The sequence below is a fragment of the Lytechinus variegatus genome, chromosome 5, assembly GCF_018143015.1.
Source record: "Lytechinus variegatus isolate NC3 chromosome 5, Lvar_3.0, whole genome shotgun sequence".
NCBI lineage: Eukaryota > Metazoa > Echinodermata > Echinoidea > Temnopleuroida > Toxopneustidae > Lytechinus > Lytechinus variegatus.
The window spans coordinates 11,818,447-11,839,516 of record NC_054744.1 but is presented as its reverse complement, the minus strand read 5'-3'; the positions used below and the strand labels follow the sequence as shown (position 1 = coordinate 11,839,516).

Here is a 21,070-nt window from a genome sequence, read left to right as displayed (position 1 = left end):
CACTTTTTAAGTATAAACGTAGACTTATTCTTTTTTGTATTGTATCACAAAATACAGAGATATAAAAACATATATATACATTTTTTTTTAATATGGGATAGCTTATTCGGATCAGAATTTTTAAAAAGTTTTTATGTGTGTTTGTTTTTCAAGTACACAATACCGCATCATTATACAGTAAATGAATGTGAAAATAATTGATTTCTTTGCATTATGGGTTGTGATAATCTTTGTTAAAAATGTTTATCATAATGTATAATATTTCATTTGATATATATTGCTGTATACATGTAAGTCACTTTACTTTGTATATTTTATTTATTACTTTTGTATGCATGAAAAATGTGATATTATCTGAATAAAGGATAAAAAGTATTAAAAATAATATATATAGGCCAAATTTGAGGTGCCGTGGCCGAGTGGTCTAAGGCGACTGGCTATACATGAAAAAGGCCGGGGTTCGATCCCCGGCCTTTTTTTTATTTTTTTATTTTTTACTTTCTCCTTTTCATGCTGCGTATCTGAATAAAAATGCATGCGCGTGTTTCAGATTTTGACCTAGAATCTGGGCATTCTGAATACCTTTTTTTCATCATGAAAATCAATAAAGCGAGCTTAAAATATTTGATGTATCAATCTAAAAAAAAGGACAATTTAAGCTCTGTATTTCAAGCACTTTGTAGGAAAAATGTGAGGTGGATATGAATCAGAGTAGAAAAAAGTTGAAACTGATTCGTTTCATTATTACTACTTTGAGTTTTGAAATAAGGACAGGGACATTCTAAGAACATTATGTCACCATATGAAAATGATGACTGTCTTTCTATTTCTCTCCCTTAGTGGGAGATGAAACTTGTCGATATTCCATTCTGAAAAAGGGTCAATTCGATTATTAAATTAAAGCCTGATGAGAGCGAGGCATCTGTTAATTTATTTTGGCCTGAAAATTGGACATTTGAAGCACTTTTGTAATTATGAATAAGATGCATGAGTTAATATATTTTCAACAATCAACGCGAGCGCAAATTGTGAGCCGAAATTTTTGATAAACTGTCATGAGATGGGAATTTTAAGCAGTTTGTTATAAAATTAATATTAGGATATACATATCAAATCACCAATAAAAATGCGAGCATGCAGCGCTTATTTTATAACTTTATGGAATGATACAGGAAAATAATAAGTACCTGACAAATCAAATTTTGCGAGCGCGTAGCGCGAGTAGAAAATGTGAATGTTCAGAAGAAAAACATAAATTTTACAGAGCACTTTTTAAAAATCAATTTGTAAATTAAACAAAGTAATGAAATTTCCGAGCTGAAATACGTTGTGTATATTGACTTCAGAAATTGATATTTGAAGCTCCATATTGAACAAGATATGTAAATCACCATTTCTCCCAATGCGAGCGCGAAGCGCGAGCGAAAATTTTATATCCCGACATTAAAGATTTTTAAAATTATTTTCCAAGTCTTCCCCTCATTTTATTTCATTCACACGTCTTCTTCCTCTTATGCTTCTCTTTCTTTTTTTCTCCTCTCTTTTCCCTTCTTTTTCGTTCTTTTTTCTTCCATTCCCCTTTATATTTTGCTCCGCCAATAGGGGGAGGGGGCCTGGATCCGCCCATGGGCATAGGCCCTGAGCAAATTATGTTTCATAAAGTTATGAAAAAAATGTTTCTTATGTAATAACATAATTATAATTTTAACTGCAATGAACAATAATTTCTTCTTTCCCACTACGCTTCTTCTTCTTTCTCCCTCTTTTTCTCATTTTCCCGTTGTTTTTTTTTGTTTGCAAGCCGATGGGGGAGCCCCCCATGCCCCTCCCCCGTAGTTACGCCACTGTCTATGTACTAGATGGTCCAGACTGGAGATATTTATCACTCAATAAATAGAGTAAAATCCACAAAACAAAATGCCCAAAATTTGAACGAAATCGGGTAAAAAAGAAGTTATTGAATTTTAAAGATTTGCATTATTCCGGTGAAACAGTTCTAGGCATGTCTTTATGAATACTCATTAGGTGGGCTGATGATGTCATATCCCCACTTTTTTTATTACAAATTAGCTTTATTAAAAATGTATCTACCAAGAACTAAAATAATTGGATTGACAACTGATTAAGTGCATTAGTTATTTATTGCTGCAACGTATTTTGTCATCATGGAGACACATCATTTACACATGTATGAACAAATCAAACATTTATGATTTCATGTAATAACATAAGAAAAAGGAAAGTGGGGATATGACATCATCAGCCCACCTAATGAATATTCATGACGATGTACATATAACTGTTTTCACAAAATATTGATAAATTTTATAATTAAAAAACTACGTTATTTGTTATCCGATTTTGATTAAATTTTCAGCATTTTGCTAAGTGAATTTTACTCTATTTAATTAGATATAAATATTTTCAGCCCGGACCATCCCTTTAATGTATTTATATTCTCCCTTAGGCGGATCCAGGGGGTGAGGGGCCCTGCCCCCAAATCGCCGGAGGGGGGGGGGAGAAAGAAAAAAAAGGGAAAAGAGAGGAGAAAAAAGAGAGGAAAAATAAAAGGAGTAAGAGACGAGTGAAAAAATCAGATGAGGGGTAGACTTGGGGGAAAAACATGTCACTATGTAAATTTTTCGCTCGCGCTTCGCGCTTACATTGCCATTTAGGTGATTTACATACCTTAATCAATATGGAGCTTAAAATATCATATTTTTAAGTCAATATACAAAAACTTATTTAAGCTCAGAAATCGAACTTTCCTTATTTTGCTTGATTTTAAATTGATTTTCATGCTTTGAAAAATGTCAGTTTTATGGTTTGAATTTTAATATTTTCTGCTCGAGCTGCTCGCTCGGAAAATTTGATTTGTCAGGTACCTATTATTTCGTGTATTCTATAAAGTTCTCACATTTTAATTGGTGGGTTATGTATTTATTCATTCTTTAACAAACTTAAAATCCCTATTTCATGACAGTTTATCAAAAATTTCGGCTCAAGATTTGCGCTCGCATTATTGTTAAAGATGTATCAAATCATGTATCCTATTGACCTATTCATAATTACAGAAATGCTTTTTCAGGTCATAATAACAGATTTCGCGCTCTGCATAGGCTTATTAAATTGATTAATAATATATTAATTCAATGATTAAATTGCCTTTTTTTCAGAATGGAATATCGACAAGTTTCATCTCGCACTAAGGAAGAGGAAGGAATATCAATTATTTTAAGATCGCGCTTCGCGCTGGCTTTATTGATTTTCATGATAAAAAAGAATTCAGAATGTCAAGATTCTAGGTCTAATTCTAAAACACACGCGCGCATATTTATTCAGATAAGCAGCTTGTTCTCTATTTAAATCATTATCCAGTTTCTACGGAAGCTTAAAAGTGCCACCTACAGGGCAATTAATTTGTATAACTCGCCAAGGCGCCTTGTTTTAGCCAAAAAGCACGGAAGGCGGCTCGCCAAGGCGCCTTGTCTGAGACGAGATGGCGAGATGGCAACTTGTACAAAATCGCCGAGGCGCCTTGTATAATACGAGAAGGCGATCGAGAAGGCGACTTGTACAAAGTCGCCGAGGCGCCTTGTCTAATACGAGAAGGCGAGATGGCGACTTGTACAAAGTCGCCAAGGCGCCTTGTCTAATACGAGAAGGCGAGATGGCCACTTGTACAAACTCGCCGAGGCGCCTTGTTTAAGACGAGAAGGTGACTTGTAAAAACTCGCCAAGGCGCCATGTCTAAGACGAAAAGGTAAGAAGATCACTTGTAAAAAATCGCCACGGCGCCTTTGTCTAAGACGCGAAGGTGAGATGGCGACTTGTACAAACTCGCCAAGGCGCCCTGTCAGTGGCGCAATACACGATTTTTCGTCGCACAACTGACCGACCTGCATGGATCCGAAATATTAGCGTCTGAAATAAATCATCAGTGCTGGCGTGGACGAAATATGAGCGCTATTTTATTTCGGATCCAAGTCGGCAAGTCGTGCGACTGAAAATCGTGTGCGGTGGCCTTTGGATCCCTGGCAGGGTGGTGGGCGCAAAGAAGTCATATTAGTCACTCTTTGAAAGGCTAATATTCTATGCAGTCTTTAAATTTGCCGTATTTCTTTAATACACATTGTAACTTTTTAAAGAAGTGGTTTGTATCTTTAATTCGGATGGGGTCCAGGGGCCCATCTATATCCTGGAAGGGTGCAAGGTCAGTGCACCTGCCGGGGATCCAGGGGGCGGAGCTCCAGAAAGATTTTGGATTTAAGTTTTAATTGTACGTGGTAAGGAAATGCCTAAGCAGATATCAATTTCATTACTCAATTATAGACTCTATCACTTTCACACTTTGGAAATTAGTTTTTGTTCCTTATTCTACGTACACACTAAGAATTTAGAGTACAACTTTCCACCTACATTCCTATGCAACACCTGGTGAACCCCATTTTGGGGGTACAAAGTTTTTACCCTAAACAAGGGTGCAATTCTGCACCCTGTGGGTCCAATGTTTTTTTAAGATCCTTCCCGCGGAAAATGGTGTGGCGTACGCCTATTAATTCTGCCACATGATCACCATTCCAAGCTGCATTTGTTATTTTTGTGTGTTTTTTTCCCCCAATAAATTTAGGTAATATATCATTTGTCAGACCAGGGGCCCGTTGCAGAAAGAGTTGCAATCAATCGTAACTCTAAAAATCATGCGCGAGTCCCAAATGCGCGTTGTTGATTGGTCGAAAATCAAATTGCGCATGATTTTTAGAGTTGCGATTGATTGCAACTCTTTCTGCAACGGGCCCCTGGGGTCCGTTGCAGGAAGAGTTGCGTTTCAACGCAAGTCAAAAAAATCAATCGCAAGTCCCAAATGCTCGCTGTTGATTGGTTGAAAATCAAGTTGCGAATGATTTATTTTAGTTGCAATTGATTGCAACTCTTTCTGCAAAGGGCCCCTGTACTGCTTTGTACATGGTTGTGAAACGTGGAAGATCAACAAAAGCTAGATCCATTTCAGAACCAATGCTTAAAAAAGAGCACTTCATATATTCTGGCCAAACATTGTTGGCATAGATGAGCTCAATGATCAAACTCAACTGGCTGCTATTCCCTCAAGCATTTTGCTTATGATAGCTGGCCACTGCATTTATTATTGCTTACATGTATATCTATGTAAATTATTCTTCTATTATGTAATCGTCACAATTTGTAATTATTTCATTTATTTTTGTATTTCTTTATATTCATTTTATGGACCCCTACGAAAAACAGCATGTGCTGATAGGGTGTTCCATCCCACAAGTGGTAAATAAATAAATAAAAAATAAATAAAAATTATGATTACTGTGTTTGATATATTGAATTTTCAATAAATGCAGAAACACCTGCAAAAAAAACTTAACAAAAGTCCAAAGAAGACGTTGGAATTGGATAGGTCATTTCCTGAGAAAGCAAGATAACCATCATTGTTACACTGTTCTAATAGTCTAACATGGAAACCAGAAGGAAAACGAACAAGGGGTAGACCGAAAACAACATGGTTGAAAACATGATCAATGAATGGACGAATTGAAAAGAGGCCATGTTGTGCTTTGAAAGAGACCGACAAAAATGGATGCGCCACAGGGCACTATAGTAGTACTAATCACTGGAAATAAAGGCAATCGATCGCCATAATGGAAAAATGCTTAATTATTTCCATTTCGTGTCGTTAATACCTTGGTCACATTTGCTCTACGGCGGCCGTACGGCGAGTCGAAAACAGTCGTTTTATTCATTTTTATTCAAACCACCGATATATCATGTATATAGCTGGTACAAAAAAATTAAAACGGCTGTTTTCGACTCGCCGTACGGCAGCCGTAGAACAAATGTGACCAAGGTATTAATAGCTTTTTGTTTTGCGCTTAAATTTAGTCGAAACCACTTTCATGATTGTGTTTCAGGAATATCCTATGAATAAATAATTATGAAGCGGTATCCATGCTGAGCACTTGCTAGATCTTTTAATGAGATATCTTAATGATAATGAAACAATAATGTTAACAATAATAATAATCATAATAATAATAATAATAACAATAATAATGATGATAATGATTTAATTCAATTCATTTCCAAATTCACATTGTACAATATAACAACGTGATAAAACAGAAATAAGAGCTAATTGAAAATGACAAAATACAAAAAAAAACAGTATCCAAAGCTAGAAAAATACAAACAACAACCAAGAAGCAAAATATTTGTAACCTGCAATATGGAGGAAAAAGGAAAAGAAAAAGCCAAAGACGCTTATCAAGGGAAACCCCTTAGTGTAAAAATATACAATATACAATAATAATGATAATAATAATAATAACAACATTTATGTGGCGCTTTATACCGGTGTTTCAAATCGCCAGTGCACCGGAAGTCAATGTATACATACCCAGATAGCAAATTATCTTGGGCCCTTATGGGCTAAATGTGGGTTCATCTGCGCACGCGCACAATCATGACAATATGGGCCCATGTGGGAGTCATCTGGGCCCTACTTGGCCCATTATGTGTCCCGTATCTTTTTTTTGTACCGTAGGCCCCGTGTGGGGCCCATATGGGCCAACTGAGCGGATTTATTTGTATTTGTTTGCTTATGGGGGAAATAAGGACACCTTCATGTCAAAATGTGCATTTTTGTGCAAACATGTATTTTCAACATCAGATTGCGTTTCTGCCTGAATAGCTGTGTGGGAAAGAAAGGAGGAAACGAGAAGAAGGGGAAGTGGGAGAAGTAAAAGAAAACAAAAGAGAAGTGGAAGAAAAAAAACAGAAAAGAAAAGAAGCGGAGGAAAAGGAAACGGAAGAAGGAGAAAAAAGAATTAAAAAAAAAGAAAAGAAGAAAAGAGAGGAAAGAAAACGATATACGGAAAGAAACGAAGGAAAAATGGGAAGCCGAGTGGAAGAAGAACAAGAAGGAGAAGAAGAGAACAAGACGAATGAAGATAAGGAGGAGGAGGAGAAGAAGACTCGGAAGAAGAGGGAGAAGGAGAAGAAGAAGAAGAAGGAGAAGAATGTATCTGAAAATACAGATTGTACCATATTTAAACTCATATATTAATTCCGTAAAAATTACCAGCAAATTAAACTTTATTTTCACTGTAAGTTCAAGGGCAAGGATATGAAAAAAATACCATCATATTAAACAAATATACTTTTTATGTCAAATATTAGGAATATTCATATTTTGTTGAAATCAATATGATTTTCATATCAGTTAATTCATCAAACGTCTGTGGAAAATGAAGGGGGTAAATTGGTTTATTGGTTGCCTTAAGCAAAATGAACAACGACAATTTTTTTTTATATGAACAAAGGAACAAAATTCCAAAGAGAGAGAGAGAGAGAGTGACTATCGATACATGTACATGAAATTTACGCAAGCACACCAGCAGGACTGCGTGCTTCATCAAGAGTAAAGTGTTTCCACTCTTCCCGAAATTCGGGAAATTTCAGGAAATTTTGACTTTTTCCAGGAAAGGTTAGGGAAATGAAAATATTCCAGGAAGTTTCGGGAAATCCGAAAATTACAATTAAACAACAATTAAACGTAGAAACTATCAATATTCATGATATTCAGGTTACATTTTAATGTTTTACAGCCATACGTAGCTCAAAATTTTCCGCTCGCGCTCCGCGCTCGCATTTGTCATTTTGTTCTTTTTTTAAAGAGGGCGTGAACAAAAAAAATGCTAAAATCCTTGATTTTGGCCACCTAGGCCGAATTTAGGCTCGCTGTATTATTGCCCGATTTTCGTTTAAAATCAAATTTGAAAATTCCAGGAAATATCTATGAATTTCAGGAAATTTGGGATTCAGTTTCGGGAAATTTATTTTTGAGCTGTGGAAACACTACTTCAACCACTCCCGTTAATCAAACTGTATAAAAAATATTTGTCAATGTTGTCACAAGAATGTTTCACTCTACTGGTTAAATTCAATCCGTTTTCTCTGTCAATTGCTGTAACCAAGACGAATCCGGTCAACAGATATTTGAATGAGGGGGGAGGGGGGCGGCGTAATGCGAAATGTTATTATAGCTCATTTATACATGTACATGTAAAATAATGTTTGACATAAGAAGTGCAAATATTTTTAAAATACCTGCATGGCTGACAGTGGCAGATCCAGGACTTTGAGATAGGGGAGGGGGCAGGAGCGAGGGAGGTGAGAGGTATAGCGGTGGAATGTATTGGGGGTATCATGTAGGGCAACGTTAATGCTGCCCTATTCATTAGTTAATTATACATGTCAGCCGCCTGTGTACAAAGGCTATATTTTGTATTTCGCTTGGATAGTGCCTATCGACAAGTTTTATTTCATTCTTGCAAATATGGTCTTGAAAATCAAAGTTGGAATTTGAGCATCTCTCAATGGCGCTTACTCGAAGCTTATTTTCATCAGGAATAATCATTTGAATTTCAATATCATGTCACACAACATTTGAACTTATGAAACACGACAAAGAAACAGAATACTTATTTTTAAGAATATATTTCATGTCACTAACAGTAAAAGGAATCTCATAAACATTTTGACTTTGAGGAAAGAAAGTGTTACCCAATAAATGATCAAGAAATTATGTAGACATTACCTACGTTCTATATCCAAAATGATAAAGCCGATCGTTGCACTACGTTAACTATAAAAGAAAGCTACACAATAGTAAAAACGGTCACGTGTTCAATTATTATACAGGGCTGTTTACTATATGAACCTATCAGTTATACAGTTTAAAATCTTGAATAACAAGTCTAATTTTAATATTGAATTTTATTGAATTAAGCATGTTTTTTTTCAACGCTTGAACGATTACTGTAAGGTTCATTATACGTTATACCTGTAGGAAACAACATTGCATTAAATAAATAAAGTGTTTTTACTGCATGATAGAAGAGGATGATATTATTTGGGATAAATGTAGATGAAATATGTATACTCATGCATGATCAACCTTGAAAAGTGACAATCATTGTAATTTCTCTCCTGCTTTTATAACACTCTTTAATTCATACTCTCCTTTAATTGTAATAGTTCATAGCTGATATTCATGACCTATAAAAAGGAGAAGGAAAAAAGGAAAGGAAAATGGTGAAATGTCACCTTCTGACTATTACAATGTATGTTGATTTTTTTGTTTTGTTTTTGTTTTTGTTTTGCTTGTCAAATTTATATCAGCACCCCCTGCTGAGGCGTTATAGATTCAACACAGTCTGTTAACAATGACAAATCTAAATAATTTTGAGAAAGTATTTAACCTACCAACGGAAAATGCACCCTTTCAAATAATAGCTCCTATAATCCTTTTAAAGTCGGAACAGCAGTTCATTTTTTTGTGGGGAGGGGGGGTAATGTGTGTTTGGTTAATCAATGGAAAATCGTAACAGACCATACCATCAACAATGATTGTAATAGCAGTATCAGTACCGATTATACTGAAAACGAAGATGACAATGGTGACAATTAAGTTTGAATGAATGATTTTTTAAAGTTATTATCCAATGCAATGATAATACCAATTTACAAGTTTACATAGAAAAGCAAGGATAATAGGAACCAGAAAATAGCATGAATGCTAGTCAAGTCTGGCCCCTTCTAGTCTAGATAGATAGAAATATGTTTTTAAGAATGAAAATCGTGAGTCTACTAATACACTCTAGCAATGACTACATAACAATTTAACAAAATTAGTTAACAGTATTTACATATGAAAGATATCTAGATGATAACAAAACTATCATATAGATGGTATCAAAATTCATTTTTCCAACAGACGTTCGACAATAGCTTTACGAAAACTTGATCTTGATGGCTTCTTTCTGATTTTGGTTGGTAGCTCATTTCAAGAAGTTGTGCCTACATAAGATAAACACTCCTTTCCCAAGCTTGTCCTAACCTTTGGTACATACAGATTCTCGTCACATTGAAATGTTTAACTGTTACGTGTTTTAAGGGAATAAGCCGTATAAGCAATTTTACTTGTGTTATCCCCAGTCCCCACTGTATGATATTTATATAAGCCGATTTTCGTACAATTTGTACTGAAATGGCTGTGGAAACTCAATAAAAATCTAAATTTAGGCTTTTCCAGCAAAACACTCTCAAGGAACGGAACCCTACTATCGTCTCAATATTTTTTTTTTCATTTTACATAAAATTTCGCTGCAAGTTTACTTTTGGTACCTATTTTCAACTGCTCTCCATGTGTCCACTGCATTTTCATCTAAACCAGTCACATAGTGGCCCTGAACATTCAATGATGCATGCTTGTTCTTAAACCAAACTATGATATCTTGCATCTCTATCCCCAATGAATGTAAGAGTATACCACAGTAGACATCATCCCAGGGTGCAGGTGGTGCAATCTTCTGAGATGCTTGGTAAAGAAGATGAGCCACCTCTCTGGAAACAACATAACCGTATCCACGAGGAAAGGGCAACCAGGTATCACCAGAAAACAATTCCAGTGGCGTGTACCACCTATCACGAGGATCGCGGTGCGGAACCCAGTTGATTGCTCGCTCGGCCAGGGCGAACTTCGAAAGGCAAGGTTAACGACGTCGACGATACAATCATCATCTGTTGACATTACAAAGTAAGTATTGCTACAGGACATCGATGCCCATTTGAAACCCATAATGGTTTTGATAGTTAGATTGTAGTAGGTATCTATGAAGTCCTCTTGAAGAATATCTCCGTGTAGATCAGCCTCATTCTGGAGATCAACCTGTGCAGTTGAATTATATTTACTATCTCTTCCAAGTAGAAATAGAATCGTTGCAGACACATTATACTTCACTATTCCCTGACCATACGTTTCTCTGATTATATTCCTTTCTTTTATGTTACTCACTCTTGTCTTGACGAGGATAAGCAAAGTTATCTTTTCCGATTGGTTACATTTATTCCGAGGGCTAATGAGGATGCGATAGTCATGCTGGTCTAATTTGGACTCCCAATGAAATTTATTCCTCCAACTAGGTGGCTCTTTAGGCGGAGGCTTTTGGATCGTGGTAGAGTTAACTTTCACTTTATGATATCGCATGCTCTGTGTAGTAGTAACATGGCGCTGTACTGCATTGACCGTCTCATCTCTCTTTTTAGAAGGAATTTGGAGTGTTCTATCCAGATGCAAAAATGTTTTCCAGAATGAATAGAACAAAGTAGCCACCGAAGAAACAAACACGATGTAAAATAATGTTCTCCTTTTGGGCAGCATTTTAACTAGATGATGCACACTCGCAGCGTTGTTGGCAGACTCGAAGAGAAGATTACCTCAATGTCGATCGTTAACTCTGCTGAGTTCTCTGTAATCAACCGGAGACCAATATATATGCATTAGTCAGCGGTCGGTGGCCGGGAGAGAGGGGGGGGGGGGGGGGCAAGAGCCAAAAAATTTCCCGGTCACAGGCGTAATGGTCGGGTAATGGTGTAATCGGAGGCGACTATTTGAGAAGGCAAGATATTAGGTATCGGGCAAAATTTGTATTTAAAAAAAAAGTTGCAAGCGAGCGAAGCGTGCGAGTAAAAATTTGGACCTTTTTAAAACAACAATCAAATTTTGTGATAGATTTTGACATGATATCCAGAGAATAACATATTTCATCTTCAAATTTAGATTCCCCTTTTTGTGGTCTGTACGCCACTGTGAACAGGATTCTTTGCGGCAGTAGCGTGAAGAGTTAAAATAAAAAAAGACGAGGGCGCAGTATAGCACATGTGCTAAGAAGCTGATTTATGTAAGTCCCGAGCGAGCGAAGTGAGCGAGAAAAAAATCACATTTTCTTAGCTATTTTTTGACATATTCAGTAAATAAAATCATATCTACACTTTTCTTTCCTCCTTTTTTGGGGGTTCTTGTTTGTAGATTTTTTTTGGAGCCATGAATGGCCCAACCCTTCCATATTTAGTGCTGTGCGGTTGGGGTCCGGGGCGGAGCCCCCGGAAATTCTTGATATCAGAGCCATTTAAACCTCGCAGATTGCCGCTATTTTAATCAAATCGCGGGCATATGCAGAATATAGCTTTTACACAACACATTCACTCAACCCAGTTGCGTAATGAACCAAATATTTTGAGGGGGCAAAACAAAGCGATGTGGGAATAATTTGTAAAAAGTCGCCAACGTGCAAAGCGAGCTGGAAAAAAGAAATTGCCTATTGAAATTAAATTCTAATTATGTGAAAGATTTTTCCATTATATTTAGCAAATAACATATTTCATTGTTTCCATTCATTTCATTATACGTTGTCTCCTATAATTTCTTTTATTTCCCCTTGGGTGTGGAACCAAGACCACCCCGCCTGTATGCCAGTGATTGAACGGGGGGGGGCGTTATAGAGCCATATGGAGGTTATAAATGAAGAGCTCCTACCGCGTGGGGTCTGGGGCAATGCTCCGGTAGCTTATTTGCATAAAATTTAGCAAAGTTTTTTCTTCGTTTTCTTTACCCCTTTCCTTCCCTTTTCCCTTGAAAATAAACATATCACATTTGGTAACAAATTAAAGCTTATGGAAAGTGGAATGCATATTTAAAGGTAAGAAAAAAAATGAAGCACATGTAAAGGTGACCTTTTAATTTACACGCGTGAAAGCTTGATGATCGCACGAGTTTAAGAGGACTTTAAACCAAACTTTTAATACATCATTTGGTATCAAACCACTTCCAAATAATCTACACCAATTTAACACTTTGCACCATGTCCTGTTATATTACTACCCTCTGTACCATACTTCTTCGACCAGAATTTCCCCCTCGCCAACCATCTCAATTTACATGCCTATGCCAGAGCTGTGTTACTTCGATTCACACTTGAAATATATGATTCGACGGCCGACCAGCAACCGCATTAATCCTTGAAAGTTAGAACAGGGTTACGCTAACTTGTATCGACAAGTACGTTTATTTAACCCATTGGGAACAACCACTGTATCATGAACAAGTACGGGAAGGCCCAGATGTCCTGTTCCATGTACTATCAGCTATCTTCTGAAGATGTAGAAGCATATAATTTTTCTCTGACGGCACTAACATTTCTGTTCTCACAGCGTTTTCATTTTGGGCTTACAAGTCCTTTGCATACTGATGGAAAAGTAATTGATATTAAAGGTATGGCATTGAAGTTTGTAGAAAAAAAGGTAGCTTTGCACAAATAATTCCCTGTCAGGTTGTGATACCACATTGTGTCAAAAATTGGCGAGGGAAAGTTTTCCACTCTAAACTTGCTGCTCGAATAAGATCTTAATCTATAGAGTACGATGCAGAAGAAGTGGACTAGATCATAAAGGTGTAATAATATTTTTTTTATAATTTTTTATTTCAACTTATATAACAAAATACGGTCTTTCTAAAATTACAACTTAGCATAGATGCTTCAAAGATCATAAGCCTATCCCCAACTGAAAAGTCAGCAAAAGAGCATGATTATCAAAGGTGCTCTTCCTCCGATTGAGCTTTATCTGGAGGGCAACTTATCAGAATCAAATGACTCCCCTGCAACCTGCCTCCCATGTACGGATGGAAAGTATAAGTTAGGAGGGCTCTCCTGTACTTCAAAGGAATTATCAGAACTTGTTCCATGTGGGTTTAAATCGGGGCCACGTACCATGTTCTAGGCCAGGCAATTGACACTTATCGTGTATCGTATATATAAATAACATTGTGTCATTCTAAATACAAGGAAGACTGAACCATGAAGTTGAGAACAAAGAGGGGGGAAATCAGTCTGGAAGATGAATGAGAGAACAAAATGTAGTGAAGTTAGGATGATGTAAAATATCAAATTTGTCTAATTGGATATTTGCCTAAAAATGTAAATTTGTGCTGTAAAAGTAATTTTCTAAAGTTTCAGGCTTATGTGAAAAGTGGGTGTGGTTCGTGACGTCAGAAAATAGAAATTGCCAAAGTGTGAGGAGGTATAACCCGTCACATCCTTAAAGGGATGGTCCGGGCTGAAAATATTTATATCTTAATACATAGAGTAGAATTCACTGAGCAAAATGCCGAAAATTTCATCAAAATCAAATAATAAAGTTATTGAAGTTTAAAGTTTAGCAATATTTTGTGAAAACAGTCGTCATGAATATTCATTAGGTGAGCTGATGATGTCACATCTCCACTTTCTGTTTTCTTATGTTATTACATAAAATCATAATTTTTACATTATTTCATACTTGTGTGAATAATATGTCTCCCTTATAATGAAATAAGTTGCAGCAACAAATATCTAATGCACTAAATCAGTTGCCAATCCAATATTTCTAGTTCTTGGAGGAAAAAAATTGAATAAACCTAATTTCATATAATAAAATACAAAAGAACAAGTGGAGATGTGACATCATCAGCCCGTGCACCTAATGAATATTCATGACGATTGTTTTCACAAAATATTGCTAAACTTTAAAATTCAATAAATTTGTTATTTGTTATCCGATTTTGATGAAATTTTCGGCATTTTGCTCAGTGAATTCTACTCTATGTATTAAGATATAAATATTTTCAGCTCGGACCATCCCTTTTGTGACGGGTTATACCTCCTCTCCCTTGGGCAATTTCTATTTTCTGGCGTCTGCATGGGCTTGCTTCTTTTATAAGCATTGTTTTAGGCAAGCCTTCTCCGCTTTGTTACTTTTTTTCTTGACCTTGAATTGTTCAAGTTAGGTTAAATTGCTACGCTTAGAATTACGTCATTTATTTAATCACCGAATATTATCTTTATAATTGTACTTTTATGTTTGATTGAAAATGTGTAAACATTTGGTTTTGTAACTTGTTTGAATTTTGTTGACGGAAATGAATAAAACTAAAGCGAAAATTCAGATAACATAGAGCAATCTTTTGAAAGTATGCCTTGAATGTTAGAGGTGTTGTATCAGCATTGGTCTTAGATACAGATATGCCATAGGTTTATTCTTGGACTCTATTGTCGTCACCATTCATTGTAATAAAAATTATCCTTGGGTGAAATGACCACCTCTAATTGCGACGAGCTTCTTACAACACTATGCCCGTTTACATCGGGAGTTTGTTTTCGTTGCTACAATCTCCACTATATTGAACATGGTTATGTTAACTGTCGTCATTACACTGTCAAGCTAATATAAGGGACATGTTAGATTGAAGTATGTTGATGCGTGATGATAAGTCATCACAATAGGTTCATGGTCATGGTTGTGTTAACCGCAGCACATGAGTGTGACTCATTTATTAAAAACATGCTTCAAAATACGCGGACTGGTGTAAATTGGGGGTGGTACCCCTTTATAAACCTTTTGAAAAAAAAGGAACTGTAGAAGGGAGGAGAGAAAGTAGAGAAATATAAGGACAAGGAATGGCAAAGGAGAGGGGGTAAAAAAAGAAAGGGGAATGAGAGAGGAAGAGAAGCATGAATAGAAAGGGAGAGGAGCGTACATGCGTGCATGGAGCGTTGTGGCCCAGTGGATTAGTCTCCGGACTATAAACAGAGGGTCGTGGATTCGAATCCCAGCCATGGCGTAATTTCCTTCTGCAAGAAATTTGTCCACATTGTGCTGCACTCGACCCAGGCGAGGTGAATGGGTACACGGTAGGATTTATTTCTTGAACGCTTTAGCGCCTATTGATATGGCGGCTAGATACGTTATCTCGCCAATGCGATTTATAAAAGGTTATATGTCGACATGGCGAGATACGTTATCTTGCCAAGTTGACTTATAAAAAGTTATATGTCAACTTGGCGATATATTTGGACACTCGCCGAGCCTTGGACACTTCATATCTTGCCATGTCGACATATAATGTTTTATAAGTTATTTCTCTTGGGTATACCTATACAGACTAGTTTGATTTCATTTCTATTCAGCTTGCGAAAATGGTCTTGTAAATCAAAATTGGAATTTGAGCATCTCCAAATGGCACTTTCACGAACTTTTTTTTAATCAGGATTATGTCACTCAACATTTGAACTTATGAAACACGACAAAGAAACATAAATACTTCTTTTTTTAAAGAATATATTTCATATGACTAAAAGTAAAAGGAATCTCATAAAAACATTTTGACTTTGGGAAAGAAAGTGTTACCCAATAAATGAACAAGAAATTATATAGAAATTATACCCGTGTTCCATACCAAATTAAAGCCGAACGTTGCACTACGTTAAGTATAAAAGAAAGCTACACAACGCATAGTCCCGGGGGGGGACTTCCATTTACGAGTGGATACCATGCGCGACCACGGGGTCTTGAAAAGCACCTACACATGCACGTATTTTCTATTTTCTGAAAATTCACCCCTTAACAAGTATTGGCGTGTGAAACCCTACCCTTAACCATTGGCGGCGGAAGCCAGAAAATTTAGGGGGTGTCCACCTGAAATTTTGGGATGGACAAAGGTAAAAAAAATGACAAGCACCCCCAAAAAAGGTTTTGAACCTAAATTTCATGAGTTGCTAACCAAAAGTTTTTTGAAAGCAAAAAAAAAAAAAAAAAGGTCATCAACTTAAACTTTACGGGGGGGGGGGACAACACACGTTTCAGGGGAGGTCCACGTTAATTTAGGGGGGGGGACGCAGGAAAAAAGTTAACAAGCAAAAAAAAAAAAAAAGGTTATCAAAACAAAATTTAGGGGGGATCGAACGTTCCCCCCGTCCCCCCCCCCCCCCCGCTTCCGCCGCCTATGCCCTTAACAAATGTTGGAAACAAATTCTATTGGCAAGTATTCCCAGAACTGAGCCCCTAAACAAGTACAGCGATGTATTTTCCATATTCTGAAAATGCACCCCTTAACAAGTATTGGAAACAAAACGATACTCTTAGCAAGTATTCCCTGAAATGAACCCCTTAAAGGTCAAGTCCACCTCAGAAAAATGTTGATTTGAATCAATAAAGAAAAACCAGACAAGCACAATGCTGAAGATTTCATCAAAATCTGATGTAAAGTAAGAAAGTTATGACATTTCAAAGTTTCGCTTATTTTTAAACAAAATAGTTATATGAACGAGCCAGTTACATCCAAATGAGAGAGTTGATGATGTCACTCACTCACTATTTCTTTTGTTTTTTATTGTTTGAATTATACAATATTTCAATTTTTACGAATTTGACGATTGGGACCTCCTTGCCTGAAGCACAAAATGTTAAAATAATGGAATTCCACGTGTTCAGGGAGGAATGAAACTTCATTTCACATGGCAATGACGAGAAAATCAAAATATTTCATATTTCAAACAATAAAAAAACAAAAGAAATAGTGAGTGAATGACATCATCGACTCTCTCATTTGGATGTAGCTGGCTCGTTCATATAACTGTTTTTGTAAAATTAAGCGAAACTTTAAAATGTCATAACTTTCTTATTTTACATCTGATTTTGATGAAATTTTCAATGTTATGCTTGTTGAATTTTTCTCTTTTTGTTCAAATCAAGTTTTTGTTGGGGTGGACTTGTCGTTTAACAAGTACAAAGATATTTTATTGGTACGTCACGCGTCCGTCGGTCGTCGGTTTTACCTTCAGACACCATTATTTTGGTTTAGTACGGCCCACCTTCCAGAAGTTCCACACGGACTCTAAACATGTTTTGTGTTTTGACACCCTTATTACGTTACGTACGTAACGTGCCCTAGCTATCTTGAAAAAGACATCCTTTTTACGTGTTTTTTTTTTGTTGTCGCGCATGGTATCCACTCGTCAATGTAAGTGCCCCCCCCCCCCCACCGGGGTACATATTAAAACAGTGTTCATTTTTAATATTTTTTCATACAACCAGTGAGGCACCAGCAAAAACTTTGAGTCACTCAAAGCGTGGACCTATTACTAAATTACGTAATAGGTCCATGCTCAAAGCGCGCTCAATTGCCAGGTATACCATGGACCTATTACGAAGTAGGTCCATGGGTATACTGACCTAATAGAGACATTTTAAGGACAATGCCATTAAACGGATATGTATCTCACTGATTGGATAATGTGAGCGCGAAGCGCGAGCTGAAAATTTTTGATATTCAGACCTAAAAAGGGGCATTATAAGCAAATTTTTATTATCATGATACGTACCTGTCTCGCAAAACAAACAATACGAGCGGGAAGCGCGAGGTAAAATTTTTGTATATATTGACCCCAAAAAGGGACATTTTAAGGACTATATTTTAGGAATCAATTAACATTATACATATCTCACCGTAGTCATCTAATGTGAGTGCTTGCACCCCCTACCAAAAAAACCCGAAATACTATTTTTCCAGAATGGGAAATAGAAAATCCATTTTTTTTTTATTGTTTTCATTTATTGTTTAATAAGGTATTCAACGTTTATGGTTATAAAAAGGCTTAGAATGTCCAGTTCAGGCTCTAATCTTTTTAGCTCGCGATTCGCACTCGCATTATTTAATGTATCCTTTTCATGAGTCACTAAAGTTTTGTCCTTAACAGGTTCCTTTTCTGATCAGTATATTTCAGCTCGCACTTCGCACTCGTGATAATTCTTCAGTTAGATGCACATCTTTTTATCAATTGGGAAAACTGCTCAGAATGTTTTATTTACATTTCTTATTGATGTCCAAAACTTTGAGCTTGAGATTCATGCTCGCAACAAGGATGCCCTTTTAACAGTAATTGACCAAGAAACGGGTTTTACAACATCAGCTTTGATTTTTTTTTCCAAACTGCTTGCTCGTTACACACTCTCGGGAAAAATAAAGCCTAAAGATATATCTTATCATTATCAGAAATCACTTCAAAAAAGGCTTTGCCCTTCTGTTCTCTTATTTGCTCCACCGCCCTTCTTTTATTTGCTTCCCCATCCTCGTAACAATTGCAGAAACGGATTTTTATCTCCCCCCTCCACCACGCTTACCCTTCCGGTTTTCCCGGCCATTCGCCATCGATTATTTCATTTTTCGGATGAACGAACCTTCGAAATAAAGAACCTTGTTTTGTTTTCAGAATAACGAACCTTATTTCGTTTTCAGATTATCGAACCTTCGGAACAACGAACCTTATTTCGTTTTCGGATTAACGAACCTTCGGAACAACGATCCTTCTTTCGTTTTCGGAATAATGAACCTTCGGGATAACAAACCTTATTTCGTTTTCGGACTGACGAACCTGCAGACTAATGAGCCTTTGGAATAACGCCACAAATGTTCGGATTAACGAACCCTCTTTCGTTTTCGGATGAACGAACATCGAGGTATATGTAATTTACGCGTTTCGGAATTACGAACCTTCGGAATAACGAATCTTCGGAATAACAAATTTTCGGAATGACGAAGTGTAACAATTATCACCCACTGTATGATATTCATGTATCATGTAGGCCCTTAATGCCGATTTTGGTAAATTTGTGCTGAAATGGCTGTGGAAACTCAACAAAAATGTAGATTTTAGTCTTTTCCAGCAAAACATTCTCAAGGAATCCTACTATCGTCTCTATACTTCTGTTTATTTTCATTTTATATAAAATTTCGCTGCAAGTTTACTTTTGGTACCTATTTTCAACTGCTCTCCATGTGTCCACTGCATTTTCATCTAAACCAGTCACATAGTGGCCCTGAACATTCAATGATGCATGCTTGTTCTTAAACCAAACTATGATATCTTCCATCTCTATCCCCAATGAATGTAAGAGTATACCACAGTAGACATCATCCCAGGGTGCAGGTGGAGCAATCTTCTGAGAGGCTTGGTAAAGAAGGTGAGCCACCTTTCTAGAAACAACATAACCGTATCCACGAGGAAAGGGTAACCAGGTATCACCCGAAAACAATTCCCGTGGAGTGTACCACTTACTGCGAGGATCTCGCGGTGTTTTCCAGTTGATAGCTCGCTCGGCCAGGGCAAACTTCGAAAGAAACGTCGAAGATGTGTTTGCTTCGAGATCATTGGCAAGGTTAACAACGTCGACGATACAATCATCATCTGTTGACATTACAAAGTAAGTATTACTGCAGGATGTCGATGCCCATTTGAAACCCATAATAAGTTTGATAGTTAGATTGTAGTAGGTATCTATGAAGTCCTCTTGAAGAATATCTCCGTGTAGATCAGCCTCATTCTGGAGATCAACCTGTGCAGTTACATTATATTCACTTTCTATTCCAAGTAGAAATAGAATCGTTGCAGACACATTATATTTCACTATTCCCTGGCCGTATGTTTCTCTGATAATATTCCTAACTTTTACGCTACTCACTCTTGTCTTGACGAGGATTAGCAAAGTTATCTTTTCCGATTGGTTGCATTTATTTCGAGGGCTAATGAGGATGCGATAGTCATGCTGGTCTAATTTGGACTCCCAATGAAATCTATTTCTCCAACTAGGTGGCTCTTCAGGCGGAGGCTTTTGGATCGTGGTAGAGTTAACTTTCGAATTCACAGTATGATATTGTATGCTCTGTGTAGTAGTAACATGACGCTGTAATGCATTGGCCGTCTCATCTCTCTTTTTAGAAAGAGTTTGGAGTGTACTATCCAGGTGCAAAAATGTGTTCGAGAATGAATAGAGAAAAGTAGCCACCGAAGAAACAAACACGATGTAAAATAATATTCTCCTTTTTGGCAGCATTTTTACCAGATGATGTCACTGGATCGCAGCTTGTTGGCAGACCCGAAGAGAAGATTTCCTCGATGTCGATTTTTAATTCTGCTGAGTTTTCTGTAATCAACCGGAGACCAACAGACACGACAGAGATTGGCGTCAATTGAACGGTGGGTCGATGCAAATATGCCCCAGCCAGAGCCGTCTATAAAGGGTGGGGGGTGGCGGGAAAGCGGGCTGGCGGTATAAAAATCTACGCTGCCATAGGGAAAGATGAAGAAAAGGGGCGAGAGGCAAAAATGAAGGGAAAGAGGAAAGAAAAAAGAGGGAAAATGAGGAAGATAAAAAAGAGAGTGGAAAATAAAGGGGGAAGATAGAAAGATAGAAAAAAAAAGAAAGAAAAAGAAAGAAAGAAAGAAAGAAAGGACGGAAGGAAGGAAGGAAGGAAGAAAGAAAGAAAAAAAAAGTAAGAAAGAAAGAATGAAAAAAAGAAAGAAAGAAAGACAGGAAGGAAGGAAGGAAG

General features: G+C 36.9%; 1 protein-coding gene and 1 pseudogene across 1 annotated transcript; both read right to left on the bottom strand.

The window, feature by feature from the left end:
- Window positions 1-9,601: 9,601 nt before the first annotated feature.
- On the bottom strand, window positions 9,602-11,100 carry LOC121414768 (annotated as a pseudogene).
- An 8,385-nt stretch (window positions 11,101-19,485) lies between these two features.
- Window positions 19,486-20,574, bottom strand: LOC121414884 (beta-1,3-galactosyltransferase 1-like). Its single transcript, XM_041607933.1, has one exon. It carries the CDS (start codon window positions 20,572-20,574, stop codon window positions 19,486-19,488), a length of 1,089 nt encoding a protein of 362 aa, XP_041463867.1.
- Between the last annotated feature and the right edge of the window lie 496 nt (window positions 20,575-21,070).